The 15193-nt window shown below is 34.7% G+C and overlaps 1 protein-coding gene across 2 annotated transcripts in view; it reads right to left on the minus strand.

Annotated features, from left to right (window-relative positions):
• Positions 1-443: 443 nt before the first annotated feature.
• Positions 444-15193, minus strand: part of mdga2.S (MAM domain containing glycosylphosphatidylinositol anchor 2 S homeolog) — a 326548-nt gene continuing 311798 nt past the window's right edge. For both annotated transcript variants that reach the window (XM_041574780.1, XM_041574779.1), the window contains exons 13-17: positions 10723-10878; positions 8994-9152; positions 6086-6216; positions 3348-3453; positions 444-882 (exon numbers count right to left, since the gene is read on the minus strand). In XM_041574780.1, the coding sequence (XP_041430714.1) occupies positions 794-882; positions 3348-3453; positions 6086-6216; positions 8994-9152; positions 10723-10878 (641 nt within the window). In that variant the 3' untranslated portion in view covers positions 444-793. The remainder of the gene's footprint in view (positions 883-3347; positions 3454-6085; positions 6217-8993; positions 9153-10722; positions 10879-15193) is intronic.

The raw sequence follows: 15193 nt of genomic DNA on the forward strand, positions 1-15193 counted from the left end.
GATTACTACCCATAGGATGTACTTTGTTTATAAAATAGTTTATATTCCACAAACCACTCACAGCAGTGCAAGCTTATTTAGCTAACTTTTCAGGCTTGTTTAATTGAAGGCACTTGGTTTCCTGGCAATTTATAAAAGGTGGTGGGTGGTTTGGTTTATTTATTACACTTGATGAATTGGTCTTGGTGCCAGTGGCTACAAGCAAAATCCTGCAGGTTGATGAAGATTTTAGGACAGGGCTGCTCTTCTTGGAGTCATTTTGCATGCAAAAGTATGTAGAATACCTTTAATTTAGCACAGCTATGATTATATGAAACAATTGTTCGGTGGAGTTTTGAGTGTAGAATGGAGGCAGCCAAGGCAAAAGGGCTTACTTTTTTATTCTGTATTAAAAACCTTCTTGGATTGAAAATAAATGCCAGATCTTCACGTACCCTGTTTACTGTGAGGTTTAGTTGGCAGGCCATTAGGTGTCCATGGTAACTAGCAAACTATTAATTTGAAACAAAACCAGCCATGACTTTGTGCTTTGACAAGAAATTTCATTATTCCCCTTTTAAAGAGAATAATCAGATAATACTGAATTCACAATAGCCACAGAAGCACTTCAATTCAAGATCTCCTCTATTTGCAGGTCCTGTGAAGTTTGTAATAATTTATATTCCATGTTCAGTAAATTCCCAGTGCTTTAGTGAAGGACTCTTTGGTAGTTTGTTTCTCAGATGTCCATTTACAAAGACTCTTCTTCCTACTGGTGCCTACAGAATCTTTTATAGCCTCTGCCAGGATATGGTCACCTTTGATGACTTAAAACAGAGAGGAAAATGAAAACTGGATACAGCCATATATGTATGAATGTCCCATTACCACCAGATGATGGAGCTAGAAGAAAAAAAAACAATTCTTAATATTGTATTAAGTGCTTAATGTTGCAAGAAAATTTGTATCAGCTTCATTTGCCCCAATTCAAATTTGTTTGCACAAAAACACAAATTCAAATTAAATTTTCAAAAACTCAAATGTCTGGTATTTATTCAGCAAAAAATACTTGATAACTCAAATATAAAACAATCTCCATCTAAAAGCTGGTGAGTTCATGTAGAAGTCAATGGGAGTTGTCCTACGCAAAATTCATTTTTTTTAAATTCGAGCTTTAATTCAAGTTTTCAAGTTTGTAAACTTACAAAATAGACTTTTCTAGAAGTATTCCTATTTTTAAAGCTATGAACTTAAAACATTTCAAAAAGTTTTTTTTCACGGTCGTATTTGATCGAGTTTTTTACAATCAGATTTTTTCGCAAATAAGCAAACATTAAAATTTATTCAAAGTAGAAAAAAAACAAGTCTCACAAATTTGATTTCTGATAAATAAGCCCATACATGTAAAAATCATAAAAACTTCTAATGCACAACTTTGCCATGTAAAGGTTGTCTAGGTCTTATAGAAGTAAAATGGAAGCTGTGCTGATCTTCTTGGACCACTTTTAAACTATTCGGATTTTTAAAGGTTTTTGGATTTTTTTTAGATAGGAATTTTCTGAAAAACACTAGTAAAAGTAGTAAAGGTTTTTCTAGGTTTTTTTTGTTCGTACTTTTTATATTTGGATCTTTAATAAATTTCATGATAATTGTGGTTTTAGAGGTTGTGAGTTTAGGCGTGGTTTCCAAAACCTCTTAAACTACTATAATTCAACCTCTAATAAATAGGCACCCACACAACTTTCCAGTATACATACATTTTCGTTGAGTTTTAAGTTGTTTGTTAATATTTCTACAGATTGTTTATCACAGTACATGCAAGGCATTGAAAGACCTGTAGTCTTGTTTCAAGAAGATCCAACAATTGATACACTGCTTTGATGGTACAGGTAACCACTCCTAACATTGAGTTAATGTGGTTTCAATAGCAATTACATTGCAAAACTTTAAACTTATTGAAGATAGAAATTATAAGTCATTTTTTATTTTATTCAAGCCTTTTATACTGCATTTCTAATGCTACTTTTGACCTGTAGGCTAATGTCACAAATGGCATTTTTGTTACAAGCGTAAAAATACTGTTACTACTGCTTTTCATCCTCATTTTTAGCAAGCACTGACAGCCATGGTATCTGACTGTCAGTAGATGTGATATCTTGGATGCTTTTGGGCTCTAAATGAGCACTGAACGCAGATGCTTGAAGCTTGCCAGTGGTTACTAAGCATAGGGAGGACAGCTGCAGATGATGGTGTGCCATGTGTTACATTAGCCTTAGGGTATTTGGTGAATCTCATTTAAGTTGTATGTTCTCCTACAAAACATTTTTTGAAAATATAGTTAAGCTCTCAGTTCAGCACATACTAATGTCATAGCATGGCTGAAAAAAATTGAATTTACAAATTACAGGTAATTTTTTGACATACAGTTATAGACGCAGAAATAAAAGCATTGTGCTGGTCAGCATGTAGTAATCTTCACTACGGTGCAGATTTATCAAAGGTCAAGGTGATTTTTTGAATGAAAAAAAAAAAATCAAATTTCAAGCTATTTTTCGATTTGAATTTGATTTATTCGATTTGAATTTGAAAAAAAATTGAAAATTCGAATATTTAAAATTTATCATGTACTGTCTCTTTAAAAATTCAACTATGACCATTTACCATCTAAAACCTATCGAATTGCTGTTTTAGCCTATGGGGGATCTCCAAGAACCTATCTGGAGTAAAATGGTGGACTAACTTGGAAAAACTTTGAATTGAATTTAATCGAATGCACTATTCCTTCGATTCGTATGATTCAAATTCGCCCAAATACAGACCTGTTCGACCAAAAAAAAACCTTCAACTTAATTTCGGTTGTTTTTTTTTAATTCGAAATTCGACCCTTGATAAATATGCCCCTAAGTGTAACATGGGATGTAAGTGCACATTATAATATTTGAGTAGGCACCCATTGGGCAGTTAAAGTAAAATTAGAGCTCACCACAGGCATATGCCTCCACTCTCTTTTCAATCCTATGAGATTTTTAGATATTTTTTAATGGCTGAAAGTTAGAATGCACCATTTGATAAATACGCCTCTTAAAATTCCATAGGAAAGAATACAGAGTGGATGGGTTTTCCTGCAGATAAATCTGCCCCGTAGAATTGCGTGTGTGAACAGGCATAGTGAAAGAAAAAAAGGAGTATATTCTCTTGTATGTAGCTTACAAACTGTATACATAAAATTGTTGCTTTTACTATGCCTGTTCACATGGCATTCTATAAGTGTCTACTCACATATAGGGATACTGTAAAACACATACTCTAATTTTTTGGTAATTTAAAGAAAGTAAGTATACATGCAATAACAGCAAAATTATACATACTGGTATCAGGCTGATCTATTATTGAACATTCCCCCTCCATGATAGATATATCATCTATAGCTATGTCTCCTTCAATTCCATCACCTCGAACCCCTTCAAATATTAGCTGCAATGAAAATTAAAGATAGAACATCATCAAACATGTTTATTTATAAACATTTTATTTATAAAGTTATTTATAAAGTTCAGTTTAAAGCACCACTACTAATAAGTGTTACTTTTTCCCTGATTTTACAAGTAATAATTAACTATAAAGAAGCGGTTCCTTAATGGGTGCCATTCTGTAGGTTTTGTATTTAACTGTGATAATGTATACTGCTTCAAATGATTTTGCCAGATGGGAAAGACATGGGTCTCCACTATTGGGGTCCTCCAAGCTTTGCCTCAGTTCACCAGGCATACTTTCACTGCATCAGGAGTAATATAATAAAAGAAGCAAAGTAATCCATAGCAATGTAGCACTTACTGGTCAGTTACTTAAAAGCAAATATCCGATTGGCTGCTATGGGTTTCTAGGCCTGGGCAAACATTTCTTATCCTAAAGGCTTAACTGATATTGTCAAGTTCTTTTAGTACATTACATACAATCTTAAAATAAATTAAGCCCATGAACAGATTCACACAATTTATTCATAGCCACAGAATTCTAAAGTACTGTGCTTGCATGACAAAACACTGGAACCCAATATCTCAGGCACACAGATAAATATTTGGCTAAACATCTAATTTACACCCTTAAGTGCAAAAAAAATGCACTTACAATGGAAATCATCATTGGTTAACTAATATAATTATATCAAGCTTTCAGACCATTTTAGTTCTTTTTTCAAAAGGATTACACTGAAGCTGTGGTGTTCTCTGGTATATATACAACATTCAGCTCATAGGTCAAATGACCAACAAAAAGGAATATCAATCTATTTGTAAGTTGTCGGGATCTGCAAGAGAAAAGCAGATAAGGTGCAAGATAATGTGGGTCAAAGAGGCTGAGTATAAATTAGGGCTGAATTATTGGAGTGTAGAATCAAATGAATTCCATATTATCTCTTAGTCCATATCCAGACATGCTGGTATTTTCTGACCTGGTGGATAGAAAATACCAGTGTCTATAGAGTGTCTCCTCTAAACCTTCTGGATTAGGACAAATATTTATTACTGGCATTTTAACAATATTTGCATAACTTCTATCCCTAAACTGTAAACAGTACCAGTAGCTCAAATGTGCAAAATGCCTAAGCTCTGAAAGGTTTTCTGAAATAATTTAATGCGGTTCTATGAAAATATTTATGAACAACTTTAAATTAATATTGTGTACAAAATGTATTGTCGTTTTCTGGGTATTTGGGGGCCATTACGGGGGAATTCTGTCTTATTATTCCTTTTATAACCCATTTTAATTCAAAATGCTTACATTTTCATATATAGAAGCTTAATTATATGTGTGCATAAAAATTGTTTGCTTCATGCGTGCCAATGTAACTCAGAGATAACATATCATTTATATAGCTATCGTTTCAGTCTGACAAGTTTATCACCAATTTGCGGATTAAACATTTCGTGAAAGCAGGCTTAAATGGCTCATATTTTATTTATCTATTATGATAATATTTTGACATTTTAGAATTTCTGACAACTTTTAAAATGTTCATAATATTTTAGGACTTTAAAATATATTAACTGTTCCATTCTGCAATGAAATTACTATATATTAGTATCAATTTAAGCATAGCAAGAAAAGCACTGCAGTTTATTATAAGGATCTTTTATAACTTTGTAAGTAACAATCTTGATAAATCATGGAGTATTTATAAATATACACATAATTTCCTATATAGAATATTAACATTAGAGTTGAAATCAAATGAACATGATGTTTTCAAATAACTATTTAGCCATCATTTTGCACCACATTTACTCCAACTACACTTTTAAGCCATCTCAGTCCATACTCTACTCTGTTAATATACTATTAGAGCTAAAGTATATATAAACTACTATTACTCATGTCTCATCCACATGAATTGAGAGTGCACAATTCTTCTAGCACAAGAAATTGGCTCTGAAAGCACATTTTAAGGGCTAAATGCATACATTGAGTACAGGTATGGGACCTGTTATCAAGAATGCTTGGGAGCTGGGTTTTCTGGATAAGGGATGTTTCCATAATCTAGATCTTCATTTCTTTAGTCTACTAGAAAATCATGTAAACATTAATTAAAACCAATTGGTTTTGCTTCCTATAAGGATTAATTATATCATGGTTTGGATAAAGTACAAGTTACTGTTTTATTATTACAGAGAAAAAATGAATAATTTAAAAAAATTTGAATTACTTGGATAAAATGGAACTTATGGGAGATGGCCTTTTAGTAATTCGGAGCTTTCTGAATAATGAGATTCTGTTATTATTTTATCCATGAGTCTCAACCTTCTAAAACCTGTGCACCCATGGATACTGTACATTCAAAACATTATCCTTGTCAAATTAGCCAAGTATAGCCTTTTATAGATCCTGAGAATAGGAAGGAATAGAATGAAAAAGGAAAAGGAACACATTGTCCACCAAACAGATAGAATGATCTATTCCTCCCTTTATTCTTGAATAATGCATGCACAATATGAATAAAATGTATGCCACACATACATCGTTGTTGCTTCTGTCCATTAACATTAGAAAACAGTGACAAACAATGTGCATATTAACAAGCTCGGAATAAAAAATTCTGTAATGTACATACCTGAAATGAAGACGTTGGGTGTATATTTAGATGTGCCTGCTTCCACTGCTCACCTTTATTTCCTCTTTCTGACCATAATGGAATATCTGTGCTAGTTTGTCCTTTCAAGTGCAGGAATATATTCAAAGTTCCTAAAAAATTGTATATATATCTATATATATATAAAAATATTACACCTCTTCTGAATGTCATTCTTCCCCATAAAATATAGTATTTTGCATCCAGATCATTGGATAATACATATTAATGGATTAGGACAAGGAGACAAGCAAAATGAAAGCAACAGTATTTTTAAAAAAAAAATAATAACAAAACTTTTAGGAATATAATAACTATTTATTATAAACAGGCAGTCCCCGGATTAAGTGCGAGATAGTGTCTGTAGGTTTGTTCTTAAGTTGAATTTGTATGTAAGTTGAAACATTTACTTATTAAAGGGATTCTGTCACAATTTTTATGGTGTTGTTTTTGTTTTTAAATTACCCGGTTTACACTGCAAATAATTGACTCTACAATATAAAATTTAATTCCTGAACCAGCAAGTGTTTTTTTTTAAATTTACAATATTGGTGTGTAGGCAGCCATCTCAGGTCATTTTGCCTGGTCATGTGCTTTCAGAAAGAGCCAGCACTTTAGCACTGAACTGCTTTCTGGCAGGCTGTTGTTTCTTCTACTCAATGTAACTGAATGTGGTCGCATTGAGACCTGGATTTTACTATTGAGTTTTATATCTACCAGGCAGCTGTTATCTTGTAGTAGGGAAATGTTATCTGATTACCTTCCCATTGTTCTGTTGTTAGGCTGCTGGGGGGGGGGTGATATCACTCCAACTTGCAGTACAGCAGTAAAGAGTGACTGAAGTTTATCAGAGCACAAGACTAGGGACAGCAGGGAAATTGACAATATGTCTAGCCCCATGTCTGATTTCAAAATTAAATATAAAAACATCTGTTTGCTCTTTTAAGGAATGGATTTCAGTGCAGAATTCTGCTTGAGCAGCACTATTAACTGATTCATTTTGAAAAAAACATGTTTTCCCATGACAGTATCCCTTTGAATGCAACTTAGACAGATGTCTGTCTTAACAAAGTATTTATTTTTAACAAGAGATTATTTCAGAAGCTTTAAAACAAAGAATTGTGCAGAAATAATCACATACATTACTGTAGTGCTCAATAAAATCCTTTTAGGTTTGTTGTAACAATTCTTTTCCCTGCCAGCTGCTTTAGTACTGTATATCTGATTACCTTCATATACAGCGTTTTGTAAAATACCATTGCTTTAAACAGGGCACCACAGTATTTCTCAAAAGACTTGCAACATTTTGCAAGGTTATATGTGAGGTCCGGGAAAGATTAGAATGACAGCTCTTATTCAGCTAGGATCAAGTGGCATTGTAAGGGAGAAAATTACAACAATCAGGCTATAGTACATGTCAAGAGGTTAATCTGATCACTAAAATGACACTGCTTGTCCAGATTGCTTTGTATTGACAAAAGTGACTAAAGGTTTCTTTCCTCCAAGAACGTGTTTGTTACACAGGGGATGACCAACTGAAGCTACATTTAATTAGGAATGAAAACCTAACCTATTCTAGTTTTTCAAAGGTATTTGATGCTTCTGAGCAACAAACAAACAACTAAATCGAAAGTGCTCAATGTTTTCTACAGTTGTTATGATACTCTCTAGAAATAGTTTGTTTCAGGACAATGTTACACTATAAGCATTTATTCTCAGTGTGCATCAGCTGCATGGTATGTCTATACAATCCGTCATTAAAAATTCTGACTCAAGATTCAATGTTAATGACTCTTAGATATGTCTACTAGGGATGGGCAAATTTGACCCATTTAGTTTTGCCAAAAATTCACAGCCGGTGAAATGTTGCCAACGCCCATTAAAGTCTATGGGCGTCAAACAAATTTTGACAAGGCCACAATTTTTTTTGGATGCGCATCTTTTTTTTTTGACGCATAATGCCATACAAGTCTATGGGCGTCATTTTTGCGGAGAAACATGGCGAAAAAATTCGCCCATCCCTATTGTCTACCAATTGTAAAAATATTATATACTGGCATTAATGTATTCATTTATAGAATATGTTGATCTCTGTGAAGTAGTCATCTAAGAAAACTTTGGAATTCCATAGCCAGCACCCTTTCTATTCTACTGAGGGGAGGCACAACAAGGCCTTCTCTAATAAAACAAGGGAAATCACATCGCCTTGTGATTTATTGTCCTTAAGAATACAGGGTTTTATCATTAACCTCAGGGTTATGTTGACTAATGTTGGAAATGCCATTGACCTGACAGTAAGTAGGAAGTTTTTGAAAATATGATAAGTCTTGGTAATTACAAATAACTATTTAGGGCAAAAATTTGTATACATTTTATAAATTGTGCAAACCTTTGCCTTGAGCTCCCAAGTTATTGACACTACATCCAGTAGGCATACAGGTTTAGGGCATATCATGCTAATGCAGCTGGTTGTACAGTATGCATAGGTTACTGTTACTACCACTTGTCCTCTGGAATATGATAATAAAAAATGTCCTAATGCAGGTAGCTGGAACATATGACCACCTTATGAATAAAGTGCACATGATCTGAACTGTTACTCAGAGATTATCTGCAACAAAGCTCTCAGTGCCATTTAGTATTACATTGGGCAGTGAATACCGCATGTGCTTTTTTACATTCCAAATAAATGACAGGGTGGACAGCAGCTTAAATGTAAATAAGAACCTTAGCTTGTGAATGAGTTTAAAATGTGAATCCAGGCTTGTAAAGGACAGGCAGAACATAATAAAGCCCCATCAGAAGAAATTCATGTATTTTTTTTAAAGTTTGCTCTAAAAGTCATCATGTATTGTCAATTACAACAGCAGTGACATAAATAATAACTTACCTATATGTTTGCCATACATATGGTAGAAAAAACTAAAACAATATACTGTGTTGCTGGATCCATATGGATTCTTTTGAGCTATATTAAAAACTGGGCTAAGAAGCCTGGCTTTTTCTCCATCCATCCGGGGTCTAGATGTCTCTATGTACATGTAGAAACCTAAAAGAAAAGTTTTAAAATTCTTGAGAATGGAATTACAAAATTAAAGCAGAAAAAGAATAGTTACCACCTAAAACATGCTAAGTTGCCATATAAAGGAAAGGGAACTGCATTTTCTCCTTTTAAACAAGCAAATCCTTTTTTTTTTTTTTTAGATTTTATGGGGAAAAAAAGCAAGTTGCAATTTCATTTTGTTTTGCAAGTAACTCATTCAAGATATTTCTTAAATATGAAAAGTCACAATCACATTCAGTCTTGAATGTGTGTAGGGATGTAGCGAACCGCCGAGTATGTGTTCGCGAACGCCGTTTGCGAACACCGGCAAAAAATGCGAACAGTTCGCGAACTGTTCGCGAACTTCGAACATCCGAAAATCGAACGATCGAAGGATTTTTAATCGTTCGATCGAACGATTTTGGTTCGAATCGAACGAAAATCGTTAGATTTTAGCGATCGAATGGTCGAATGGTCGAACGATTTTGACGCGAACGCCTATTGGCGAACGTCGCGCGACGTTCGCGAACTTGCGGCGGACGCGAACAGTCGAAGTTCGCGCGAACTAGTTCGCCGGCGAACAGTTCGCTACATCCCTAAATGTGTGCAACATTTTTTAATGTGAAAACTAAAATATTAATAAATATGCCCCTAATTTTCACTGCAGTGCATTGATTCAAATTGAGAAGCAACCATTCAGAAGTAACAGCATCGCTCATTGGAGGAAGCCAGTCTGCGAAATGCGTCAGAACAGGAAGTGGCAGCTGGAGATCCGAGGCAAAGCACGCTGAATAGTAAAAGATGCTAAAGAACTCGGAGCAACACAAGGATATGCAGCATTGGTTTTAAAGTGATTTCAATGGAGAAGCGTTTAAGTGAAGTGTTTAAGTGAAGTGTAATCTTAATTATTTATTAAAATGCTATAAACGCTTCCACGCGTTACTTCATTTTACCCACTAAGGATACAAGAAGATTTTAAGCAAACTGGAACGCTTATTACTATCAATGCCTTTATAAACTTACTTCTTGTGAGTATGATCGACTAGCAGACACACTAGGAACCGGAGTGTGCACTCTTATAAATCAAACTCGATACCACGGGTTTAATACTAGCACTGTATGGTTAAAAGCAAAAAAATACCCTTCACTTTTTTAATGTATTGCATTTCACTGGATAAATATCCTCTAGGTGGAACACAATAATTTAATATAATTGTGAACACTTGGGTGTAATTAAGCACAAAAAAATCCACCATTTGTGTACAATAACTTTATTTTTGAATACTGCACTATATTATTTTATCTGTGCTTTCCCCCTCAATGACCTGCAGTCTTTGAGGTATACAGCAATCTCTTTGTGGAAAGTATCTTTTTGAGGGCGGAGGAGAGTCCTATTGATTGCTGGATTGGGGAGACACCGTTCATTTTTGAGAATCAACCATTTGTAATTAACATTGATTCAAATGCACAGTTTTGGTGTTCCCCTTCTCTAAGCATTACATTTGTCTGATCTAAGCTACTAAGCTTGTAGACAGCCCATACCAATTAAAAAAGAAATTGGAATTGACAAACGTACCATGTTTTGAGCCTCCAGCATCTGTTGTTGGCCCTGTATTTGGAGTATATCTAGTGTCTCTCGTGCTAGCACTTTGTTTTGTCCAGTCAAAGATATCTGTGTCATCTTGTGTAAACAAGCAGATGTTACTTTCTTCAAAGCCGCAGTGAAACTCTCCTGTCAATAACACAGCAAAGGAGCTTGGATTTATACAATGTACATAAAGTAATGTATGTTAATTTGAATGAAATTGCCATTTTATCTAACAGCATCAAATCTTGACTTTTATTTTTTGCTGACAGCTGAAACCTATTCTTTGTTATGGCCCATTTCTACCTGTAGTGAATACACAGAAAGTGATTCCCTAACGTGACGTGGCATTCATTCAGTGACTAGATGGGTAACAAACACAGTTTGATGTTGTTTTAAAAAGTCTTGCAATAGCATTAACTTAGTTACTCTCTATAAAAGACATGGGATTTTTAGCAGAAGCAGAACTATCTTCTAGTCAAAACTGAAGCAAAGCTGTAAAATGGTTTTGTTCAAGTTGGGTAATTGTGGTGGTTGAGACTCTTTGGCAATTTTATTTTTATATACAAAGATAGAAATAATTCTTGTAGGCTTTTAGGCATCTAGAATTGTTCAAAGTTTGTATGGTTGTGCTCTGCACAGACTGCACAAGGTATATACCGTTTAATTTAAAAACAAAAAAGATCAAGTCATAACTTCACATTCCCATCAAATTAGCACATTAGAAGGGGTTTCCTTCATCTTAGTGGTAAGGTGGCAGCCAGATCCTAACAGATGTTCTTCATAGTATGAGGGATTAATTAATGTTGCCCACCACCATATATCAGAAAAGGATAATGCAACTTACAATTATTAAGTAAAAAAAAACACTGCTTTCTCTTCTACAATTTATTTAAAAACTGTTTTAAATTAAATTAATTCTGATAAACCTTTTTTTATGTCTCTGGGACTGCAAGATATTGACCAGCAAAAAATTAAGAAAGAGCTTAGAAAAGTAGCATGTACAATTTCTGGTCTTAAATAACATTAAAATTGTATCAATACTTCACAAATTAATCATTTGTTTTCCTCGCTAGAAGGAACAATTGTCTTGAATTTAATTATTTTAGATTCTCCACAGCTCAGGATCAACCGCACTTTTCATCTCTTTCTTTATTTCATCTGTTTAAATATAGCTTTCAGCACGGTTAAGTGCAATATATTTAAATCTACTGACGTGTTTCGTGAGCATAGTTACATTATACAAAAAGTACAACTTTATAGCTAGTAACACAGACCATTCTTGAGACATTCTTAAAGTTATACACACATTAAAAACTTTAAATCAACATATTTTTACTTTTTAAACTGGTAATGAAGAAGAATGTTTGCATACTTTATATTTATAAATTTTCCAAATTTTTAAATGTACATTCAGTACATACAGTATGTGTGGCTTCTCCCATTCAGATCCTTTGTCCTTATCTTTCACATACTTTTAGTTTTCTTTTAGGGTTAAATTCATTCACCCCACTATTTCTACTTATCAATAAAATATTTAATTTACCAATCCTTATTGAGCCCTGCTGGTTGCTCTGTTTCTAAAGTGAACATGCACCACATGTCTCTCCTATTCAGAAGCTTTTCTATATCTACCCTTCTTTTTCAGACACAAGTCACATGTTTTATACCTTGAAATAGATACTTCTCATTACCCTTAAGTTCAGCTATTGCTGATGAGTTATCCTTTCGCCCTACACACGCGCCACATCGTCCAAAACCCTATCTTTCGCGTCAATTTTGATGCATGTGACTATTCTGACGTTTTTTTTGATGCAGGGGATTTTTCGCCAGTGAATTTTTGCCACTGTTTCGCCAATTTATTTCCCGGTGGCGAGATGCGGAAATTTGCAGAAAATTCACACCTGCCGAATTTATTCACCCATCACTACATGCTTTGCATATTTTTGCTCCACATTTGTAAGTACCATACATTCAAGGTAATTCGAGGTAACATTTCTATCCGGTAGCATACTGGGTGAGACATATTTGGCTATTGTCCTATTTTTCTATTTCCTATTTTTTCTATATAAATATGAATTCTTTTGCCCAGTTTCTCTGGTCTCTCCCTCTGCCCTGACAGCCATTTATATAGTTGATCTAATGGCTGCTGACTGTACTGCTTAGAAAGGAAAGCACTGGAGCTATAAACTCAGGGGCTGCATGACAAGGGATCCAAATGACAGCAACCAAATTACCCTGGTTTATGTTTAAAGATTGTCAGAATCAGATGCAGCTGTGATTGGGTGATAAGAAATGAGTTAAGGCAGGGAAAATCTGGGCTATGGGCAGAGAAAGCGAGGGATGTGATGTCAGGGGAAGAAGCAGTTCACCAGGGTTACCAGGTTGGTGGGTAGTGATGGGTGAATTTGCGCGATTCACCGCCGGCGAGTAAATTCGCGAAGCGGCTGCGAAATTTTTTTCCCACGACGATAGATGCTAGAAACTAGATTTAGGAAGAGGGTTAGCCAAATTCACATTGTTCATGACATTTATTGGCCCATTTTTACAAACCACTTACAAGGGAAACCAAGCCAGAAGTTGCACTATTTATGTGCAAAACCACAGAATACATGAAACAAGCAAAGGTACTGATTTTAGTTGATAAAATTTAGGGATATATTATAATTCTTTCTTTCTTCCTTCCTTATATATTGAGAGAGAGGTAGAATGTTCACATTTCAGCTAAAGAAAAATCTGTCAGCTCTATTTCTGAGCTAAAAAAAAAGACTTCTTCAAGCTAAAGTTACATTGAACCTTTAATGAGTGCATTTGCTTTGATTGGGTATATCTTGGGCACCCTTTGTTGCCATGATAGATTAATGATAGATTTTTTCTTTACATCAGATAACAAAAGGTCACACTCTCAGCCTGTTTGTTAACCTATAAACTGCAAATAATCTGGTGCTCAGCATGAACCAAAGAAAGATTAATAATGGCTTTTCATGCGACATTTAGATAGTAAGTACAGTACATGTGAATTTATGCTCCAATTTTAGTACAGTTGACTATAAAGATTCCTATAAATATCATCTCTGTGCAAGCTATATATTAGTGCAGATATACTGTAGTTTAAATGGGTGAAAATTCAATTCAGTGTTTCACAATTTAACTTATGACAGGCACTCTTAAAGGGCATGTAAAGTCTAAAATAGAATAAGGCTAGAAATGCTGTATTTTGTATACTAAATATAAACATGAACTAACTGCACCACAAACCTAATCAAACAAATAATTTATGCTTTCAAAGTTGGCTACAGGGGGTCACCATCTTGTAACTTTGTTAAACATCTTTGCAAGACTAAGACTGTGCCCATGCTCAGTGTGGTCTGGGCTGCTTAGGGATCGTCATAAACAAAGCTGCTTGAGTTCTTCTGCATGGCTGGGAAGTAAGGCGGGGGCTCCCCCTGCTGTTCATAAGTATGATTGTTTCCCTGCCCAGCAGTTAGGGACCATCTGACAATTCCTATCCACAGCAGTAAATTAAGGGAGAATTTCACTGCATACAGTGAGGCTTCTTATAAAAAGGGTACATATTTTTTAATTAAAGTATATTGGAGATAGGTTTCTTTTTCATTAAAGAAAGTAAAAATGGGATTTTATTTTTTTGCCTTTACATGCCCTTTAAGGACCGGGGCACTGCATACTCCAGATGAGGCCTTACCAGGGACCTCTAAAGAGGCATAATTTTGTTTTCATCCCTTGAGTTAATGCCCTTTTTTATGCAAGACAGAACTTTATTTGCTTTCGTGGCCACAGAATGACACTGCCCATAATTAGACAATTTGTAATCTACAAAAACCCTAGATCTTTCTCAGTTAAGGAAACTCCCAACACACTGCCAATTAGTGTATAACTTGCATTTATATTATTTTTGCCAAAGTCCATAACCTGCATTTATCAACAGTGAACCTTATTTTCCAGTTTTGCTGCCCAGTTTTTCAAATTAGTCAAATCACTCTACAAAGTGGCAGCATCCTGCATGATCCTGCACAATTTAGTATCATCTGCAAAGTAGAAACAGTACTTTCAATGCCCTCCTCCAGGTCATTAATAAATAAGTTTAAAAGCAAAGGACCTAGTACAGAGCCCTGCGGTACTCTACTAACAACACTGGTCCAATTAGAAAATGTTCCATTTATCACCACTCTTTGTAGTCTATCTTTTAGCCAGTTCTCTATCCAGGTACAAATACTATGTTCCAGGCCAACATTCCTTAATTTAACCATTAACCTTCTGCGTGGCGCTGTATAAAATTAAATAAAGTAAATCATATCCACTGCCATCTCAGAATCGAGATCCCTGCTCACCTTCTCATAAAAAGAAATTAGGTTAGTCTGGCAAGATCTATTATGCATAAAACCATGATGGCACAGACTCATAGTATTATGATTTGGTATGAAGTCCAGTATCTTATCCTTTA

This window comes from Xenopus laevis, chromosome 8S (genome assembly GCF_017654675.1).
Source record: "Xenopus laevis strain J_2021 chromosome 8S, Xenopus_laevis_v10.1, whole genome shotgun sequence".
Classification (NCBI taxonomy): Eukaryota; Metazoa; Chordata; class Amphibia; order Anura; family Pipidae; genus Xenopus; species Xenopus laevis.